This window comes from Myotis daubentonii, chromosome 2 (assembly GCF_963259705.1).
Source record: "Myotis daubentonii chromosome 2, mMyoDau2.1, whole genome shotgun sequence".
In the NCBI taxonomy this organism is placed as follows: domain Eukaryota; kingdom Metazoa; phylum Chordata; class Mammalia; order Chiroptera; family Vespertilionidae; genus Myotis; species Myotis daubentonii.
Genome location: NC_081841.1, coordinates 62,745,641 through 62,768,709, shown reverse-complemented (window position 1 = coordinate 62,768,709; position 23,069 = coordinate 62,745,641). Strand labels below are relative to the sequence as shown.

Here is a 23,069-nt window from a genome sequence, read left to right as displayed (position 1 = left end):
ATTCTACATAGCAGTGAAAGTGGAAAGAAAACCCTATTGTTATATATCATATGGACTATTCTCAGACGTAAATTTCAACAAAAGAAGCTGACACATATCAACATACTGTGAGTCTATTTATAACAGGTTATAATGAGGCCCTTGCCAGCTAGCTCAGTTGCGTAGAGCATCCTTCCAATAACACCAAGGTTGCTGGTTCCATCCCCAGTCAGGACACATACAAGAATCAATCACTGAATGCATAAATAAGTGGAACAACAAATCAATTTCTCTCTCTTTCAAATCAATCAATAACCAAAAGAAAGTTATAATGATAGGGCAGCGGTTCTCAACCTGTGGGTCGCGACCCCTTTGGGGGTTGAACGACCCTTTCACAGGGGTCGCCTAAGACCATTGGAAAACACATATATAACTACATATTGTTTCTGTGATTAATCACTATGCTTTAATTATGCTCAATTTGTAACAATGAAATTGGGGGTCACCACAACATGAGGAACTGTATTAAAGAGTAGCGGCATTAGGAAGGTTGAGAACCACTGTGACAGGGGAAACCCAACCTGTTATTCATCAGGATACTGATGAACTTGGGAGAGGCACAAGCCTAGCTTCTGGGATGCTGATAATGTGTTATTTCTTGATCCAGGTGGTGGATATATTACTGTTTTACTTTGTGAAAACTGTTGTACCAATGATTTGTGTACTTTTTTCTGTATGTATTTTAACATCAATGAAGTTTCTCCCCCCTTAATTACATGTTATTTTTTACTCCATATCTCTTATCAATATTCAATCCAGCACATTGCTGATACAGATTTATAAAACCATTTATGATGTATTGCTAAGTCCTCTAAGAATTAGCTTTTTTGATTTTTTTTTTTAGTTTGAGAAAAAAAGTACTAATATCAATACATGGGGGAATTCTAAACATATTCTATACCTAAGGATTGCATTTCAATTTATCCAAATGAAACTAAAGATCAGCTTGACAAGGTTTACTATGCCAGGGTCCTTAAAAAAAAGATTTCAAAGGGGCTGGAGGGATTGAGCAAAAAAGAAAAAATAAAGACAGAGAACTCAAGGACAACAGTGTGGAGATGGAGGAGGGTATAAATGCTAGGAAAGAAAATAAGGAATAAAAAAAAATAAAATCAGCACATAAAAAAAAGCTTGAAAGAAAAGACTTCAAGCTGGTGAGTGCTTAGGACTGCGCTCTCTCAACCTCTGCATGAAGACTCCCCCAACCCCTTTTCCCTATCTACACAGGAGTCTCTCCAACTGTTACTCTGAAAACCTGGCCTCATGGTCATGGGTCTGTGCATAAAGCCTCATTTCAAATTCACAAACAAAAATGAAAAGAGATAACTTAAAAAAAAGTAGTTTCACATTATTTAATGCAACTCAGCTCTCTAGGGAGTGAACAGTGATTAGGGGAAAAAAAAATAGGAAAACACCACGGAGAATCACACCAAATCAGAAGCAGACAAAGGCAGCCAGAACTATCTTATTTATTATAAAGATACACCGTGAAGAACAGACCTGACTGTATACAGAAGCCTGGAATGGTACATGCCAAAATGTACAGTACTATACATAAAAGTGCATTGTCACAACAGAACAACAAAACATATTTTTTTCTCCCAGACCTGTAAAAGCATCCCCCTTCATTTTCACCTCAGAGCCAAGGGAATGTAATGATAAGAGGCAGCACAGAGAGCAAAGGCAAACAGGAGGGTGTCGGTGGCAAGTGGCAGGGTGTGGAGAAGGAAGGGTGGGAAGGGAGGGCGCAGGGAGAGTTACTGCTGGGAAGGCACAGTCACAAGGAAAATGAGAGTCTGATGACAAGGATGCAAGAGGGGACAATACTGAGCATTCGAGGCACAGGAAGGTGGGGATGGAGGAGCTGGGAGAGAGTGGAGGAAGTTTCACACTCAAGTAGGCAGTAAAAATTGGAGGTGGGGGCGGGCGGGGAGAAGAGAGGGAGGAGGCTGGGGCAACAGTAAAGAGCCAGGCTAAAACTCCTAAAATAGAAAGGCACTTTCACATGTACATACTACAGATGTACATTGACACAATTAGGTAACAGTCACAAGCAGGAAGCTACCAGTACTGCAATTGATCAAATGGACAGGAAAGGACAACACTGATTTAATTAAGTGGGCAGGAGCTAGCCTTGAGCCCCTAGGTAAATAGCAGTCTCTCCTGTTACACAGCCACTCACTATAAACAGCTATAATGACCGTCACACGACACACTGAACTTGGATGAATGCTCTAAGGGGGCATTCACAAATGCACGGTTTATATATTTTCTTTTACTAAACAGCTTCTATAAGCATTATGGAACCCAGTACAATTATTTAAACATACAAAATTCCCTACGTAATTTAAAGATACAGGTACCCATCTCGATTATGCCGCGTAGACTATTTTTTAAAAAGTATACTAGGGTGAGTGACAGCTCCATTTCCAGTTTGCTTTACTGATCTGAACAAAGCTGTGCCAACCACCCTGCACCCAGCCTCACACCCCAGCCCAGCTGGTGGTCAGGTTTTCAGTTCAGGGGGTGATTCCATAGGAGCTCTATTTACACATGGATAAAGCCTTCACTTGAAAGCCGCTCATGGCTCGGGGCCTCTGCGGTGGGTTACTCAGAGCAAGACTCAGTCCTAAGTGCATTCCCTGCACTCATGGCCTCTTGCTACTGTGTCACCCCAAATATGAAGTCTTCTACACCCTCAACGGACCCATAGGTTCTTAATTTTTATTTGAGGCTGTAGTGATCAGATTCAAGTTTCTTCAGTTTGTAGACCCCAGGATCTATGTCATTCCCCAAAACTCAGGAGACCCTCCCCACTTTCTTCTTCTTATTGATTAAATTATAAGCCCATTTTTGGAAATGGCAAAAGTACAAAGACAGAAAACTGAACCGATACAATCTGACCCTCAGGGCTCTATACCCATTGATAACTTTCACGCTCACTGCAGTAGGTGCAGTGGGGCACTGCTGTAAATGATGCTATGGAGGCTCAGGGGCACCAAAGTCAGATCATATGTGAGAAAACATGCAGTTGAACAATAGCGGTGACACTGAACATGAACATGGAGCTCTACCAAGGGCCATTCAACATGTTGAAATAATTTAGAGCACTCATTAGAAATATGTACTAAGTACCTTCTCTCTATGCTAATCCACACCCTGACCCAAACCAAAGGCCAACTTGGTAAATCTAGTTGGGTGAGTTCCATGGAGGGGACATGAACATACAGTGATATCAGCTGAGAATACACATTCTTGTGTAAGTGGAGTCAGGTAATCTTCGTGGAACCATCATTTCCCCATCATCAAAACAACACCCTTCCCAAACTGCACACCAGGACTAAGATCCTTGAAACTGCAGGCATAACATCTCAGGACTCACTTCCTTTCTTCTTTCCTCATTCCTGTGCCTTCCACCTCCCCGCTGTGTGCTACCCCTGAGGCTGTAAGGCAGGCCGTGTACCAGGTACAGTCTCTCGCTGCTGAAGCTTTTAATGCGCTTCCCGGGTGTTAGTTTGGATATGTTGTGGTGGCCACCGTGTCGTACCCCTGGAATCTGAAGGCTTTTACTAAACAAAGTAAGGGCAGGTGAGTCCCTATTGAGTTCTTACTCACTCTGAGTCACATCCTTCCCTGGGAATTGGGGGGAAAAGTGCCTCAGGGTGACAGCAGAGATTTAGGGGGAAAAGACCGAGACAGGTAGAGTAAGGAAGGGATGGGAGAGTATTAGGAACCGTCTCCTGGAAGGCACAGCCTCGGAAGCTCCGAGGGTCCAGAGCAGCACGTCCTCTGCCATCCCAGACGGCCAATGGCAGAAGGGCAATCCTCACCCCTCACAGGTGCAGACAATGAGAGGAGACATGGGAGGATCACCAGGGGAAAGCCTGGAGAATGAAGCTTGGAGTAAGATCTGAAAAGCTGTAGTTAAAGCTTATAAAAGAGGCCCCTCCCCTCCCCCTACCAAATAATACATCCAAACACCCTTTGATGCCCTTTGTTAACATCTTGCACTTCCACCAAAGATGGAAAATGTTTTTTAAGAATCCTTTTTATTTTAATTTCTGAAAGATTTAACATTTCCCCTCCCTCCTCTATTGCTTCCACCTTTATTCTTTGCTTCTGTTTCCCCAGATAGCGACAGAGAACCAGCAACCAAAGTGGAATCCAGAAAGAACTGGGAGACAATTTAGGAAAGTTTAAATTTCCTAGGGGGTTCGGGAAGATTGTTTAAAAGCGTTAGTGCTATTCAAAGGATGGTCCTGGCTGTTTCCATGTGTCCAAGGTGCTGAAGGACCACAAAAACTCAAGAGAAATGGGGAGGGGTTGGACAAGATGCTGAGCTGGGCCTCTTTTTCAAAATGCCCCCCCACCCCCCGCAAAAAAACCCATGGGTGGTTCTGAAAATGAAGAGGTTTAAAAGCTTACCATTCTTGGAAATACTCGGAAAAAAATTCACTATTCAAAACAATTGCGAAATTAGGCCGTAGGCAAGCAACCAGAGTGTGACTTTGAAAGAAAAGTATCTCATTAATTTAATCTCTGTTTGCATTAGAATGATTAGACTGGCAAACTGAGGTAGAGATCAGTCATGATCTTGATTTTAGTTCAAATCCTCATTCTTTCCTGCATGATGCAGTCACCAGTGGGCTGATGAAGTCCATACTGCGTAATTCTTAGGTGGGCATGTGATTGGCTACCAGTTTGAAACCACACTTAGAAGGAAATCAATGGTGGTCTGGAGGGGTGAGTTCTGGCCATCCACTTATCATAAAAAACAACAGGTCTCCTCATCAGTAAGTTCAATGACAGAACAGATAAAATGCTCACAGGCTGACGGATGATATAAGCTGCTGCTGGTCGGGGAGTGGTGATTTGTACCTTTGCAAAAGCAAATTAATTCAAAGCAACTTTCTTAAGATGAGAGAGGGAACTATCGCATAGAAATGGGCTAAAGAAAAATTGTCAGAGAAAGAGGGTCCCTCATGGAGCTAAGTGACTGTGTGAATTATGTAGAGACCGTATGAGAAAGGAAAAGGAAAAAAAAAAAAGTCCTGGTTCCAGGGTATAAAATCGGGAGGAAGTGATCCTGGAACCATGAGGAAATTCTCCCACCGTGGCCAGCACGGCGCTTACTCCAGTACCGTGGCCAGTTCTAGGTTGGCTCAGAGAGACAGAAGGAGAGGAAAGGTGGGGATTCGATTCAGGATCGTCTGTTCTCTGCAGCATGTTTAAAGGAACCAAGGTCATTTGGTCTGGAGAAGAGAAGGCCGAGTGAACGGAGCACTGTTGTGCTGCTTGCTTTCTCCATTTCCAGAAGGGAGAGCCCCGGGATTCAGGGGAGCTGGGACTATTTTCCAGGCAGTCACTGAACAACAGCTCTTGGAAGCTGTTTGTGGAGCAGTGTGACCAGAAAGTCTTGAAGACTAGACAGCTCCAGTCCTTTGTGAATGTGAAGGATGGAGCTGGAAATCTTCTGGGGCCTGGTCAGGCGCGTGGAAGGAGTCACACTGGTAACTCTGGAGAACGGCCTCTCTCCTCTCCCAGGTTTCAGGTCAAGCAGTAACTACAGAGGCTCTACCCTCTTCCACTGAGTCTTTAACCTGGACCCAGGGAAATGACTTACTATGAAAGAGACACTCACCCAATCATTCAGGCTGTGGGTTGAAGGTCCCACTGGGAATGTCCATCCCACTGTGACACCTGAAAGTCTTTAGCATGAGCCAAACCCTGTCCCCCTACATGGAACCAGAGGCGCTCACTGTCAGCTACCAAACAATGCCATCACCACCCTTTGGCCATGACCCCAAGTGCCACAGACCAACACTGGTTATACTCCAAAGCCTGAAACTCAGATTCTCATGCTTTGGGACCCAGGCAGTCCTGAGTCACCCAGGTTGCTCTAAACCTGAAGCGCTATACAATGCGGAGAGCAGAGTGGTGTTGCCTTCGTTACAAATGGTGCAGCATTGAATTTTCAAGTAAGTCTAAGTGAGTCTATTGTCTTTAAAATGACATATGTCCAGTTATTAAAAAAAAGAAACTACAAAATACAAATGCCCGTGTTAATTTAGCTAGTCTCAGACGTTATGTTCGAGAACAGAGGAAAGCCAGAAGATCTCCAGTTCTAAGCACAAAACTATGGAAAGTTACGGATCGTGACTTGTCACTAATCCATTTTCTTTTTTTTAATCACCTCCCCGGATGACCTTGCCCAGTGGTTTTCACATTGTGCAAGACTTGTCTGTAGGACCCTGGGAGGGAGGCGCAGGTCCCATGGCAGGGTTTGTTTTTGGAAGAACAGCAGGTTTTGGCCTTAGGGCTGGAGGCTTTAGCTGCACGCCCATTCTGGGGGCCACCATAGGTTTGAAAGTACTCATCGTGTCACTGGAGGAGCTAGTGCTTCGTCGAATCTGAGGCTCTGAGCTCCTGAGGGCAACGTTGTGCAAAGGGCTGAGAGATTCCGTGGAAGTGGCAGGGGTAGGGGAGTTTTTCACTTGTTCTAAGGTATCCAGAACCACATCGGGAGCGTGCTTTGCTGTGCTCTGTCTCTCCAGTTCTCGGAGTTCATTCAAAGCAGTGTTCATCGTCTCTTCAATATCCTGTTGTAACATCATTAGAAAGAGAGAACGAACTGATAATAAATACTCATGTATAGAAACACATAATTTCACTTCCAAGCAAACAGGCCAGCATTTATAATAACCTGAGCCTACAACCCAATTCTTTCTTATATATAAACACAAAATATATATATTTTTATTTATTTCAGAGAGGAAGGGAAAGAGAGATAGAAACATCAATGATGAGAGAAAATCATTGATTGGCTGCCTCCTGCATGCCTCCTACTGAGGATTGAGCCCGCAACCCAGGCATGTGCCCTTGATCAGAATCAAACCCGGGACCCTTCAGTCAGCAGACTGACGCTCTATCCACTCAGTTAAACCAGCTAGGGCAGTGGTTGGCCAACTGCGGCTCAAGAGCCACATGTGGCTCTTTGGCCCCTTGAGTGTGGCTCTTCCTAAGCCTTAGGAGTACCCTAATTAAGTTAATAACAATATACCTACCTATATAGTTTAAGTTTTTAAAATTTGGCTCTCAAAAGAAATTTCAATCATTTTAGTGTTGATATTTGGCTCTGTTGACTAATGAGTTTGCCGACCACTGAGCTAGGGCCACAAAATATTTTTTAATGGTGTTAAGATTTCTAGGAATAAGTGATCATGTATATTATACTCTATTTTGATTGGGACTGACCAAGCGTTGTCCACCATTTCAGAAAAATCACATCACTAATGGAAACACTTTTCATGGAATTTAAGACTAACTCAATACTTGGCAATAATTGAGTTATTATTGGTGGCGGCCAGGGGCTGGGTGGGATGGGCCAAAGGGGAGTTGTTGTTCAATGGGTGTACAGTTTCAGTTTCACAAGATGAAAAAGTTCTGGAGATCTGTTTCACAACAATGAGCATATATTTTACTGAACTGTGTTGTTAATATGCACACTCTCAAAAGGTAGAGTACTGTGTGAGGCAGGGTGAGCGGAGGACCACTGCTCTGGTTTGACTGAGAGACCTCTTCTTCCACTCACTTGGAGCATAACCCTCTGGCCACGCACAGTGCTAATTGATTTCCACACTCCACTCCCTCATTGGATGGTAAGCACCTTCAATCTACTGACTTAACATTGTGTCCATAAAGCCTAGCACAGGACCTAGCACACTGTAAGTGCTCTGCTGAATGAATAAACCAAAACATGATGATCACATATGGATACTATAGCTAAAAAACCCTCAAAAACTTCATCAGGGATTCCACTGACTTGTTTAATAAAAGAATTTGCATATATATATATATATATATATATAGAAACATCAATGATGAGAGAAAATCATTGATTGGCTGCCTCCTGCATGCCTCCTACTGAGGATTGAGCCCGCAACCCAGGCATGTGCCCTTGATCAGAATCAAACCCGGGACCCTTCAGTCAGCAGACTGACGCTCTATCCACTCAGTTTTATATATATATATATATATATATATATATATATATTTTCCCCCCCCCCTCCCTTTGGTATGAACATCATGATGGCAGGCTTCATTGTCCTCATGGGAAAATCTGGAGGTGAGAGATGGAAAGATAAATAAAGGACACAGCTGGAAGCCATTTTGTGAGGATGACATCACTTTGCAAGTAATTATTTTCATATGTGACTTCCATTTGATGCTAAGCATATGGATTTGTTTTTATAACAAGTATTTGCCCCAGAGAGAACGAAGAGAGCCTTGTTTATCTGTTGAGTTTCTGTTGTTATGATTTGCAATGAAAGGATTTCCTGCCTCTAGAAGCAGAAGGGTTAAATAGGCCTTAGTAGGTCTTCCCACCCCCAAGCTCCCAATTCCCTGTCTCTCCAAATCCCTTTTCACCTGCTTATTGTAAGCAGTGATGTTACAGCTTTTCCAATCAGTACTGAACTGTAGTCAAATGTCACCCACTGGCTCTAAACAGGCCTCAAAGGACCCTGCACAGAGAATACTTCCAATAGAGAAAACCAAGAAGGGCAAAAGTCTTTTTGATTTTTGCTGAAAAATCGTTGTGCACTTAACATTGGTTCAATGTTTTAAAAACACATTAAACTCCTTATACAATCTAATTTGCTATCCAAAATTCTTTTTAGGTAGGACACTGAAAATATCTTGGAAATTTGTCACATCAGTGCAGGTTTCCTTGGGCTCTTGTTATGGAAAATAATCCATCTTTAATAAGTCCCCATATTTGTCTCTTCACTTCTCATTCACTTTCTTTTTTGATTTAGTTTTAAGCTTCAGTGATAGCTAGAAGTCACTTCAGATTACACAAATGGCAAAGCCTGAATCTATTCACCTCCTTTGTCACTGGCCACACACACATTTTTAATGGCTGTGCTGCAAAAAGAACTAGAGGGGAATATGGTGGAACTAAGGGAAAATAAGTTAATTTAAAAAAAATATTTTTATTGATTTCAGAGAGGAAGGGAGAGGGAGAGAGAGAGAGAGAAACATCAGTGATGAGAGAGAATCATTGATTGGCTGCCTCCTGCATGCCCCTTACTGGGGATCAAGCCTGCAAGCCAGGCATATGCCCTTGACCAGAATTGAACCCGGGACCCTTTGGTCCACAGGCTGACGCACTATCACTGAGCCAGACCAGCTAGGGCAAATTAATTTTTTTTTACAGGTCTTTTGACTTTGTCAATTCTAATCATTAGGAAAAAGTGAAGACACGCATGTATTCAGGAGTGACCCAGTACCCAGACCCACTGTTCTTCAAACAGCTAACCATCTCTTCTCATCATTCACTAATTCATCACTTTTTGAGATGAAAGTGTCATCTTTATCCCATACTAAAACATTTCTGTTTCTGGGCTCTCTGTTCTGTTCCATCAACTTGTCTGTTTTACTGTCTTTAGCATGCATTCAGATCCGGGAGGGCTAGTCCTTCCTCATTATTCTTCTTTGAAGAATTTTCCTGGCTATGTAGCAACGATGCATTTGAATGCCCTGGGTCCTACATTTCTGCCATGACTATTTAAATCAATATAAACCTAATCTATTTGGGCCCTTCCAGTAACACATGGTTCGTCAAGAGGCCCATAGCGAGGCCTTAAATTAAAGAATGGACTAATTTCTTTTTTGTTTTCATTAGTTGGTTCTATACAAAATACAGGGCTACAAAAAAGTAAACCCTGCAAACCTCCTTCTCACACCCCAGGCACTGAACGTGCACTATTCCCCTAAAAGCATCCCACCTGAGCGATCATCTCTGGGTCCAGTGGCTTGTGGTCATTGAAGCCTGAGTATTGCCCCGATGACGTGGACCTTCTAATAGGAGGGCTGTCAATCTTCTTGAGGGAGTCATGCCGGCTGATGTTGGTCAGGCTGCCGTGGCCTGGCCGGCGCCTCCTCTCTGGACTGTCATTGTTGAGGCCACGGTTCTGCAGCAGGCCCCGGGGGTGGCTGGCCAGGTTTGGGGACCCCAGGTCAACTGAGGAGTTGGAAAGAGCATGTGGGGGGTGGAGAGGACAATGGCCATCACTGGTTCTGCCAGGACGCCTTCCTGGAGGGGGTGGCTCTCCTCTTTTTCTTTGTCTAGACATACACAGAGAGAAAGAGAGAAAAGGAGCGCTCACCACACTGGGTAATACTGCAAAGGGCACTGTGGCTCCGCATGGCCCCAGGGGAAGTGGAGGTTCAGGAGCCTGACTACCAGGCTCCACCCACCTGGCTAAATACCCATCCGAATGCCGGTCTGTCGGGGAGTTCATGTCCTTGGATGAAGACTTGTCTTCAGTCACTGGCCCACTGCTGGCCTCGCTGTCAGCTTTTTGGCTCAGAGTGTCTGAAAACGTATCATCCCTGAAGTAACGAGAATCAACAGTGAGAAGGTTTTGCTGGATGAATAGGACACACACACACACACACACACACACACACACACACACACACAAATAAGTGATGGCAGTTATGTATGTAAGTCTCTTATTAATGTAATGTTTTTCTTTTCATTATAAAAATAATACAATTTCATTGCAGAAAAGTGGAAAATTCAGATACACTAATAACAATTACCCATAATATAAAATAACATCCAGAGACAACTATTGGCAGAATTTTAAAAACTATCCTTCTATACTTTTTGTAATGCCTGGGATACGTGCCTACAAGTGTGTGCATCTAAAGGGGGAGGCAAAAGTAGGTTATAGTTGTTCATATGGAAGTCAATATAATTAATAAATAATAATAGAATAAACTGTATTTTGCATACTCACAAGTGTAAACCTACTTTTGCCCCACCCTGTGTATATATATAGTATTTACTGTACATTAAGGATGCTTATGCTTATATACTTTAGATACACATGACTGATATCTGTATCCTATATAATAAAAGTGTAGTATGCAAATTGTCCCCTCGACTGGGAGGTTGTCCGGGAGTTCAACCAGGGGGTGGGGCCTGCCCGGGGGAAGGGAGGGAGGCCCTGGCTGGCAGCTAGCAGCCACTAGGAACCCTACCAGTGCATGAATTTCATGCACTGGTCCTCTAGTATACACATCATATTTCTTGGGTTCTGAGGTACACATTTTAACACTTCTAAAATTAGACCGACTCATGTATTCACCTTATACATTTTATGTGTTATATTTTTCTTTTCCTTGAAAAGCTACTCTTCAACTGGTGCTGCATTGTGAAATAACATGTTCACAAAATAGGGATTGTTCTGTACATCACACTTTGTAACCTGTTTCTTTCACTTAATATATTATGACTATCTTTCCATCTTTTAAAATAATTTTGAAATTAGAGCTTTCTCATCAGCAAAATGAAAAAAGAAAAATAAAAAGCCAGGAGATGATATTTTTTAAACTTGAGGCCAGTATCTTCTCTCTTGGGAACCTGGAATTGAAATGGTAGGCAGACACCAAAGGAAGAGCACCGCTGCTTCTGGATTCAGCAATGTCACTCAGCTGGTAAAGTCCTTCTCTGCTCAGGTTCTAAGAATCTGGAGGCTTCAAAAGGCGTCTCTCACTAGTCCTTGCTCCCAGCCTCCGGTGGATTCTGAGAAATGAAAACCTGCTGGCCCGGCAGTTCTGTTATCAGAGGCCCAGGAGCAGGGGAAGAACTGCCAGCGCAGAAGTGCTAGCTCTGCAAGCCCTCCTGCACTTTTCCCACAAGGCCAAGGTCACTGGAAGAGCAGAAGCTGGAGTCTCCTCTTGGGAACACTCTGGCCACCGAGGCTGGGACTACTCACATGTCCTGCACCACGATGTACTGGTGAGGCACCAGCCCGTCGATCCCGTTGTGCCTGCCTTCCCACCAGTCCTCGGACGCTCGGTGATACAGCAGCAGGGAGGCTCCCTTCTTGAAGGACAGCTCTCTGGCAGACCGCCCAATGTAGTCAAACTTGGCTATGGCTTCTATTGGCTCACATTCTACAGAGAACACACCAGGAAGCGGTGAGGGACAGGGCTGTTGGGAAGGCATCATACTCTATCTGAAAGGTCTAGGTTAGGCCTTAGAAATAAGGAAGGCCGCTTTCATATCCAGACAGAACAAGGGAATAAACAAATCATCAAGAAGGAGAAAAGGAGATGCTAAAAGAGATACAGAAAAACATTCTTTGGCTGTCAACAGTTTTTCAGGCAAAGAAAAATTGAACATTAGATCTTAATTCCCACAGCCTCTTACTAGAGCTATAACGACAGTTTAATAAAAAATAGTTTAAACTTTGCAGTATGATATATAAGATCTCTCCCGGGGTTGTAATATCTTCCACAACAACTCCAATATAATTTTGACATTGATGGAGTTCCCTTGCAACACATTAATCCTTCTTATAATGTGTAAACATCACTAACCCACAACACCAGGAAATTTGTTTTATGTGCTTATTTTTCTAAAAATCAAGTTTACAAAAATTGCCACATTAAATACTACTTGAATACATTGAATTTCCTCATCTACATTTTTAGCACTATCAGATCTTCAAACTACCATCAAGTGTAAAGACAACTTTGTTTTCTCTAGTATCAGTAACAAATTCTGACTATTACCTATGAAATAAGCATAACTTAAGACTGTCCTGTACTGACAATAAAAGACCAGATTCGAAAACTATATTTGCTAGAGATAAAAGGGTATTCAAGGGAATAATAGTGAGTGAAAAAGCCAATCTCAAAAGGTTAGACACTGTACAATTCCATTTATTTAGCCTACGTGAAATGATATACTATCAAGATGGAGACTAGATTACTGGTTGCCAGAGGTTGGGGTGGGGGAGGTGACAGGAGGACATGGCTGTAAAGGGCACCACAAGGCATCCTTGGGATGGAACTGTTCTTCTTGGCTACCATTGTGGTCACACAAATCTATACATGTGATAAAAGCGTACAGAACCAAGTAAATACATATGCAAATGAGTGCATGTAAAACTGGTAACATGTGAACATGGTGAATGGATTGTATCAATGTCAATTTCCTGTTTGTGGTATTATACTATACTTATGTATATTTATTACTGTGGCAGGACACTGGGTGAAAGGTATATGGGATCTCTCTGTATTATTTCTTACAATGGCATGTAAATCTACAATAATCTCAAAATACAAAGTTTGAAAAACTTACTGAATTCTGGGCCTAGGATGAGTTTAAGCTCTGATCTACTTCTGACCACAAATACTGAAGGCCAATATGCAGACAAATGAAAGTGAACAACTGTAACAGGTGCTCTTTGTAATTTGGCTTTTTGTGTTCTTTCTTCCCCTCTCCCAGCATCACCTCATCCTCAGTAATAAACAGCACCAGCCCTGGCTGGTAGCTCAGTTGGTTAGAGAACTGTCCTGATACACCAAGGTTGCAGGTTTGATCCTGGTCAGGGCACATATAAGAACCAACCAATGAGCGCATAAATAAGTGGGACAACAAATCGATGTCTCTCTCAAATCAATCAATAAAAAATGTTTTTAAAGTAAACAGAACTAAAAAGGGCCAATACAGGTGGTACATCCTTAGAGAACTACATGCTATGAGCCATACCTCATTTGCTAAAAACCGAGTATACATTAGTTTCCAAATACTCTAGAATATATGTGCACACATAATAGATTAAAACCTAACTATCTGTCAGATATTTTCTCAGGAAATTGTTTTCTGTTTCCCTTGGAAAAAACCCTTCTCATTTAAAATAGTGTATTTTTTGCCCTAACCGGTTTGGCTCAGTGGATAGAGCATCGGCCTGTGGACTCAAGGGTCCCAGGTTCGATTCCAGTCAAGGGCGTGTACCTTGGTTGCTGGTACATCTCCAGTAGGAGGGGGTGTGCAAGAGGCAGCTGATCGATGTTTCTAACTCTCTATCCTTCTCCCTTCCTTTCTGTACAAAATCAATAAAAATATATTTAAAAAAAAATAAAATAGCGTATTTTTTTCCCAAAGTTCATTGCAGTATCTTCAATATCTGTTGTACTTATATGGAATGACTGCCTAAGCGGTCCTTGGGTAGCCAGCTAAGCTTCTTTCCCACTTGATAAACTCAAACACTCTCTAGGACAGGTAAGGCAAATAATAAAAATCAATAAACATATTGAAAAAGCTTAGGATCTGCTTTATCTGAAGGGCCTGTGTGAATTTCAGCTATACATTTAATTTAATTTATTTAAAATAGATTTTTATTGATTTCAGAGAGAAAGGGAGAGGGAGAGAGAAATAGAAACATCAATGAAAGAGAATCATTGATTGGCTGCCTCCTGTACCCCGCTATTGGGGATCATCCCAGCAACCCTGGCATGTGCCCTGACTGGGAATCAAACTGTGACCTCCTGGTTCATAGGTTGACACTCAACCACTGAACCACACTGGCTGGGCTATACATCATCATAATAAAAGGCCAGAGGGGTCACGACCGAAACAACCAAATGACTGGTCACCATGGGGTGCATGAAGCACCTCTCGGGCCCTGCTTCTCCCCTCCTCCCCCAGCATCAGCAGAGCGTCATGGGGCACCGGCAGCGTCTGCGGAGCGTCATGGGGTACCGGCAGCATTCGCAGAATGTGCGAGGCGTTGTGGGGTGGTGGACGTGGCCATGATGGCAGGCAAGGCCTAGGGGACCCTACACATGCATGATTTAATCGTGCCCTGGGCCTCTAGTCATATATAAAAGGCTAATATGCAAAATGTCCCCTTGGGAGTTCCACTGAGAGACCGGGAGTTCGATCGCTCGCTATGATGTGCGCTGACCACCAGGGGGTGGCGCAGAATGACAAAAGGCCCCAGCCGGCAGCTGGCAGCGGGGAAGGAAGGCCCCAATTGGCCCTGATTGCCGGCCAGGCTAGCGACCCTACCCATGCATGAATTTCGTGCATCGGACCTCTAGTTTAAAATAAAGACAATAAGTGCTCCATCTTTTTGCTAGTAGATAATGTTTAAGGAGAATAATACTTCATTCTGCACTATAGTCTGCATGTAGTATACTTCTCAGCAAAGTAGGTGTAAAAATAATTGAAAAACAACAGTTTAACCCTTTAATAACTGACGATAACTTTAGATCATATGTTAACTCTCTGGTATTCCATCCTAAAATTATATTTTCTTTAGTAAAACAATGTCAATAGCAGCTTTATTAAATATCTACCAGTCTGCTTCATAGAGGAGGAATATAACTTTATATTCAAAGAGTGTGCTTTCTAGTTTGTTCTAAATTTGCAGATACCGAAAAAATGCTGGTTGATCTGAGATGACAGATATCAAATTTTTTTACCTCAGTTCTCGGGGGACAGAAATAAACAAGTCCATGGTGTAGGGATGCAAATAAACATATCCATGGAAGAATGAAGACATGCCAACTTATTAAAAAGAACTTCATGACATGTAATTTATAAATTTCTATGTGAACACCCCATGTGTGAAAATTTTGTTTTATTAGAAAAAGAAGGAAATATACTAGCCCATATCACGGTGTACAATCCATGTACTTGTCAATGGGAAATGAAGAGAGAACCATTAATGTTCTTGAATGCCACTCAATCATACACTGTCAACACTGGCCAAAGGCAATTTAAGACTATTTAATAGATATATACGTATTTTTTTTTATAATTTCATAATCATAACCTCTGTGCTCACAATCTCTTTTTATTTTTTGAAACAATTAGCAACAGGATCATCGGTTTTTGCTTATTTAGTTCAAATGTGGAGAGGTTATGAAAGAATAACCAGATGAATCAGAAGTACAATTTATTGGCAACCCTGCTAATCAACTAGTAATGCTGAGCAATTTCATTATTTTGGCTCTTTCTGCTCCCACGAGAGTCATTTCACAGTCAAGTGTCAATCATAAACTATTTATACACATCTTAGTCTAGTCATTGCAGAGCAAATCAGTCTCAGGGCATGGCAACACACCACATGCCTTTCACAGAGAGAGTAACATGGCCCTTTAAGGTTGGGCAGAGGCTGCAGAATGCTGCTCCTATCAACAACAACAATAATAATATGATAGCTTCATTTTTATGCATGATTGTTATAATTTTGTGCAAGGAGAGAGAAAATTCAGTAAAGTATTTACATTTCTTACAATTTTACAAGAAATGCTAGTGCATCACACTTTCTCATGGGGGCCTTGCTGTCTCTGCCACTTTTCTTCCTTGAACTGTTACCCACTGCCCTTGCAGATGGCAGTTTTGTTCTGTGACAGCCTCTCTTTTTGGAAACAAAAGCTATTCTCTCTAGTGATACCATGACAAAGAAAAGAAAATAAATATCTGAGCAATCAAAAAGATAATCAATACTCTAATTAATTTAGCTACAGGACTTTAGGGGCTGGCTGTGGCTAAGGATGTCTGACCTTTGTAAGCAATGCTTTTCTTTAACAAAATCAGAAGAACATGATCAAAATGTTATCTAAGAGCAGAGCCCTCAGCAAAGCTTTTCTTTCACAGTCAAGAGGTAAGAACAACAGACAGGTGGCACGGTGGAGAGGGTGATGTTTGAAAGAGGATGGCTGAGGCTTTGTCTTCTCCTGCCTGCCACCGGGGAGAGCAAGGAAACACTTACAGAAGTCATCAATATCAATGAAAAAGGAATGAATCATATAGAGCAACAAAGAAACTCAAGACAAAAGAGTAAATGGTAGCAGAGGTAGGGCTCAGAGGCTTTCAAAAGCAACATCACAGCTCTCACTTGAAAGAATATCTTCTAACTTAACCTCTGAAAATGTCAACTCACCCTACTTTTAAAAACACAAAGAAACTTTCCTTTTATAGCAGAGGGTAGTAGACACACTAGTCATCCTGATTACCCTCTTGTGGAAGTCAACTAAAAAATGTTGTATTGAGCCTGGCCCGAGTGGCTCAATGGTTGAGCATCCACCTATGAACTAGGAGGCCACTGGTTCGATTCCAGGTCAGGGTACATGCCTGGGTTGCGGGCTCGATCGCCAGTAAAGGGGTGCGCAGGAGGCAACTGATCTATGATTCTCTCTCATCATTGATGTTTCTATCTCTCTCCCTCTCCCTTCCTCTCTGAAATCAACAAAAATATATTTAAAAACGAATGTTGGATTAAAAAAAACACAAAAAAAACTTTGAGATGGCATTGGAGCCATCATAATACTAAGGAATACTAGAGACCAAAAACTCAATGAAAGTGGGAATCCAGTGAAGTAAACAGAACACTAGAAAATGTGAGTCAGAGTCTGTCCTGAGGGCATTTTCCCTGCCTGGTTAATTTAAGCTTTTGTGAAAAACAAAACCTGAAAAGATTTAAAAGAGAATATAGGAGAGTTCTCTTCATTACCTCAGGTGCAGAAGGAGATTCCTAAAGGAGACACAAAGTGAAAAGAACCTCTAACTCCTTTAAAATTAAGACCCTCTCTTTAGCAAAAGATATAATAAGCACATGAAAGACAAGCTACAGAGCAGAAGATATTTGTAAAATATACACCCAGGAAAAGACCTGATCCAGAACCATAACGAACTCTTACAAATAAGGAACTCTCACAAATAAGGAAAATACCAAAGCTAAACCAAACTAAATAAATTTTAAAAGCCCAGAGAAACTAATAGTGGACAAACGGGTCTTAATGCGCAAAAGATTTGATAGGAATTTCACACAAAAAGAAATCTAAACATATGAAAATGAGTATATCTGTATTAACCGTGTTTTTCACTTTCTGTATTCAGACATCTGGGCCTTGTTGGCCCTGGAGGGACTGTCCCTCCCAGGTCAGCCGATTCCTACACCTGGAGTGTGCCTTCCCAATACAATCCACCCCATCCACAGCCCACCCCAACCAGCTCCTCTCCAGGATTCTCACACTCTGGGGCACCCCCGCCCCCCAATCACCTCAGGGCCAGGTACAAGGAGAGATAGCAGTCTATGCCCCCAGCCTGCGGAAATTGTTCCAACCTGCTTATCTAGCCTCTCCCGTTCCAGTGGAAACCGAAGCAAAGGCTCCTGCCCAGTTGCTCCCTCTCCTGCCTCATGACAGACCCTGGCACTTGATGCTGTGGCCACCCAAGGGTGCTGTGCTCTTTCCTCATGGGAGCTGTGAGAAACAACGTATCTTCAATGGCAATCATCTCCTCATCTGCTGGCCTCCCTATACCCCCAATTTTCTATTAACAGACTGTAGTTCAAAACATCTTCATTAGCAAACCAGAGAAATGCAAATTACATCACAATGAGATACAATTTCACACTGACAATTGTGCCCACCAGCACGACCAAGGGTGATCCCGAGTGGGGGGGTGAAAGCATTAAGGAAAGACAGACAAGAGAATGAAAGCTGGGTCTCGGTGGGACGCTGCTCCCTGATGAGGAGACAACACAGCGCCCACAAGCCGTGTCTTTACTTTATAGCAGATGTACGAGGCAAAGTAGGGGCGTGATCACGTTGTTTACAGCATTCTTGTGAGTTTCAACCCTACTCAACGACATGCACTCGAACTTACCACAAGGCACGTGGGGCTACGTGTTTGGACCGAAGGTTCAAGCTTACAACCACAGTCGTTGGCTATTATTGTGCTGGAAGGGCCCTGCCCTCCAGCTGGGACTCACGTGGCAGTGAGAGGATCCTGTCCTTTCATTAGTCCGAGGCTTGAACCTGGCCAAAACACCGTAGCTGCGCCCCACAGACAATATGGGCAAAGATGACAATAGTTGATACAATCAAGAGTTGATGAATATACACACAACCGAAAGGCTGATACACTGCTGGGGGAAGTGTACACCATTACAACCACCATTTTCACAAGCTTACTAATATTCCTAGATGTGTACATCCCAGAGAAACTCCTGTACATTTGTAGTGGGATGCACACTCAAAATATTCATCGCAGCACTATTTTTAATGGCAAAAAAGATAACACCCCATATACTCATCAATAACAACATATATAAATACAATGAAATATTATACAGTAGTCAATTAAATGGTTATAACTATATGCAACAATGTGGATGAATCTCTGGAACATATTACTGAGCAGAAAAAAAAATGGGAAAAATGTACAGTATGATTCCATTTATAGGAAGTTCCATAAAATAGAAAATGACACAACAAACCATTTAAACACACAGACATATAGAGGTTACCCTTGGGGGTGAGGACGGCAATGGGATTAGGGGAGCACAAACGTAATGATGCCTTTTTTCTTAAACTTGGTGGTTCCATGCATGTTCACTGTAACGTTATTCTTCATACTCTACACCTGAATTCTTAATATGAGCAGTTCTTAAAAAGGATATAAGACTAGTTTTATAGCATACCGTCCTCACTGGTGTGGGTCTCAGTACCAGCATCCTGATCCACTTCCTCCAACGTACCGTGCTCGCTGTAGGGGCTGTCGCTGTGGAGCGGAAATAGAAATTCATGTGAAGCCAAAGTGGAAAGAATTTCAAAAATGAGCAATTGCTACTGTAAGGAAGCATATAAGGCTTGGAATGGCCAGAGTTACTGGACAGCCGCTCAGTGGAATGCTGGAGCCTCCAGGGACGATCTGGCCCCTGGGCAGTGTGCGTCCCTTTGCTGTGACACAAAGGTTGTTTTACAACTCTGCAAAGACAAAGCTAACTTGTAGGGAACTTGCAGCCCTACAACTAACTCTTATCCACAGAAGTGAAAATTTGTCGAGTTCTCGTGGAATATGTGCCCTATGAATGCACCAGTTTTTGCAAATTCATTTCAACATTCCTTACCACATATTAATAAATGGCTCTTTGATTTCTGCTTTGAATTAACTGTAGTATTTTTTCCATCTTTTCTTCACAGATGTTCATTGTATGTTTGTGTGAGAGTTATGATTTTATCCTTTCAAAAACTCACCCTTGCTCGGCTGGCATGGCTCAATGGTTGAGAGTCAACCTATGAACCAGGAGGTCGCGGTTCAATTCCTGGTCAGGGCACATGCCCAGGTTGCTGGCTCGATCCCCAGTGTGGGGTGTGTGGGAGGCAGCCGATCAATGATTCTCTCTCATCATTGATGTTTCTATTTTTGTCTCTCCCTCTCCCTTCCTCTCTGAAATCAATTAAACAAACAAACAAACAAACCAACAAAAAACTCACCCTTTAACACTACCACCACCTCTTCTCAAATGCATGCTGATAAATGAAATAAGCACTGGACACAGATACAAACCTGACTTTGCTGCAAAAGCCCATTTATATTGCTGGTGTTGGGTAACAAGGGTAACTGCTGTATTATTGACTTTCTGTTTAGAATGAGCAATACCCATAGAGAACACTACGTACGGGAGAAGGACATAAGCGCATGTTATTGCCGCAAGACTCTTTATTATGGGGACTTACTCTGTAAAAAGGTAGCAACCACAAAAAGTACAGAGCATCAAATAATCCTGATCAGACATCCACATGCTTATCCATTCATCTTCTCAGTGCCGAGCTCAGTCAGTACCTTGCACATAGTTAAGTGCAGGGTAAAGTAAGTATTTTTGAGTTGATTGTCATGTGTAAAATTGCTGGATATACTATAGAACTGGCATGGGTCATCCTTTGCGGTTAATTTAGAAAGCAGTACTTCTGGAAAGAATCAACTCTCAGTTTTCTTAAGGCATATGACCACACTGTGGTTTGAGATCACATTGTGGTTTAAGTAAAAAATAAGTGTACCTTTAGTTACTTAAGATCTTTCAGCTACTTATTCTATTTCTACTTAATCCCTGGGAAGGCAAAGGGAAACAAAGAGTCTTGAGGAGGGTCAAGAATGAAGGCTCAAACACGTCTATTTCTGGCCATTCCTGCATGTGAGCTGTGCAGGGCAGTTTCTGTGTGAGGCTGGGAGGCAGCTGTTAAGGGGGAGGACTCATGTGGGTTTGTAATCAGACAGACCTGTCTCCAGTTACTACCAGTCATTGGACAGGCTCCTTGGTCTCTCTTAACTTACTTGGTAGAGTGACTGTGAGGAGTAAGAGAGATCATATGCCCTGAGGAGCTGTAGGGGCTGCTCAAGGAATCAAGCTACTTTTATTGATCATATGCAATCTCCTAGAAGCTGGGGCTCATATATCAAATGGTGAACATAAACCATTTAGGGTGTTCTACCATTGGTATTATTCAATTGACTATATCTCCCTCATTTTTACTGCTTCACTGAAAGGTGTCTATACTGCCATATTAAAACACTGTTATCCCAACAGCATGGGCATTACCAGAGGGAAAGAGGGGTAGGGGAAGGTAGAAGAGTGTATAGGGAGGATTAAATGGTGATGAAAGGAGATTTGACTTCAGGTGGAAAATACACAATACAATATACAAATAATGCATGATAGAATTGTAAGCTTGAAACCTATAGATTTTTAAAAGATATATTTTATTGATTTTTTACAGAGAGGAAGGGAGAGGGATAGAGAGTTAGAAACATCCATGAGAGAGAAACATCGGTCAGCTGCCTCCTGCACACACCCTACTGGGGATGTGCCTGCAACCAAGGTACATGCCCTTGACTAGAATCGAACCTGGGACCCTTGAATCCGCAGGCCAACTCTCTATCCACTGAGCCAAACCGGTTAGGGTGAAACCTATAGATTTTTAATAACCAATGTCACCCCAATAAACTCAAGTAAAAATAAGTAAAATGAAAAAATTGTTATCCCAAGAATATATTAATGTAAATAATTTGCTCAAAATAACCACTACCACAACTAGTTAGTATAATATTAATAAGAATAAAAATAAGTAAGAATGGCCCTGGCCAGTGTGGCTCAGTTGGTTGGATGTCATCCTGCGCACCAAAAGGTTGCTGGTTTGATTCTTGGTCAGGGCACATGACCAGGTTGCGGGTCTGGCCCCTGGTCGGGTGTGTGCGGGAGGCAACTGATTGATGTTTCGCTCTCACATCAATGTTTCTCTCTCGCCCTCTTCCTTCCCCTCTCTCTAAAGTCAATAAAAATATATTAAAAAAATAAGTAAGAATGAAAAAACATTTGGTTGATAAAGCTCCTTTTAAAAATGAGAATTTTGAAACCACTTTATATAAAATTAAAACTATTTTAGAATGAAAATAAAATCTGTCAATGCAATCAGATTCAATCTTGATGTACTAGTAAAAATTAATATAGTTCTATATAATATCAAAACCATTATTCTCCACAAAAGCCATGATAGGGTGGATATATCTGAAAAGATGTCACCCTTGGGGAAAAGGGATGACGTTCTATAATAAGAAGCCAGGGTTGCCATAGGTCTTAGCATTCTAATTTATCTCAAGTATTCCTACTGCTGCTTCTTTTCCGTTAGTTGGAAGCACTGGCAACTTATGGTCAATTCTTTTTCTTAAAAAGTTGATTCCTATTCTTCCATAATTTTTCCAGGGGAAGAAGGACTCAACATTTTTTAACTTACCAGTAGTCGTCTCCAGCCATACATTTCTCATAAACAGGGCCGTCCAGCTCTTTAGCATCTGGGAAAATAGTCTCATGGTGGATGATGATGGTTTTGACAATTTCATTCACATGAGCCTGGCAGGACACTTGATCCTGTATTTCTGGGACGGGCATCAATGTTGGGCCAAAGCAAATGGCCAGGTTATAAGGGTCCATCATGTTCTCATCACTGTATTGTGAAAGACTTTGAAAGGAAGCAAGGAAGGAGTTATAAAAGACCAAGGGGAGGGGGGGGTGGGGGGAGAAGATGAGTGTTTAATAAGATATTCCATATTCTGAAAATAGGAATCTAAAATATTTTCTTTGGTTTTTATTATTAGATGAAAATGATATTCCATCCTAATTTAAGTTGGCTCAGCAAACACTAAAGAAAGTAGAGTGACTTATAACCCTTCAACTAGATAGAAACTGAAAAGGGAATAGAAGTCCCCTTAGTTAAGTGGCATTTTTCATAGCCACAAGGGAGTCTTCTCCAATGGAAACTGGAATCAAGTAAGTGAGTTCCACTTGCAAACACTGTGGTCAGGCTGTAAATGCTGCTCACGTAAATCTGGGAAAGTCAGTAGCAATCTCCATAAAGCTTTATGGATATTTCTT

At 42.1% G+C, this 23,069-nt stretch overlaps 1 protein-coding gene across 3 annotated transcripts in view; it reads right to left on the bottom strand.

Annotated features, from left to right (window-relative positions):
* Positions 1-1,492: 1,492 nt before the first annotated feature.
* Positions 1,493-23,069, bottom strand: part of SRGAP1 (SLIT-ROBO Rho GTPase activating protein 1) — a 272,029-nt gene continuing 250,452 nt past the window's right edge. For all 3 annotated transcript variants that reach the window (XM_059683488.1, XM_059683487.1, XM_059683489.1), the window contains exons 17-22: positions 22,432-22,656; positions 19,341-19,420; positions 11,829-12,009; positions 10,300-10,434; positions 9,828-10,167; positions 1,493-6,638 (exon numbers count right to left, since the gene is read on the bottom strand). In XM_059683488.1, the coding sequence (XP_059539471.1) occupies positions 6,261-6,638; positions 9,828-10,167; positions 10,300-10,434; positions 11,829-12,009; positions 19,341-19,420; positions 22,432-22,656 (1,339 nt within the window). In that variant the 3' untranslated portion in view covers positions 1,493-6,260. The remainder of the gene's footprint in view (positions 6,639-9,827; positions 10,168-10,299; positions 10,435-11,828; positions 12,010-19,340; positions 19,421-22,431; positions 22,657-23,069) is intronic.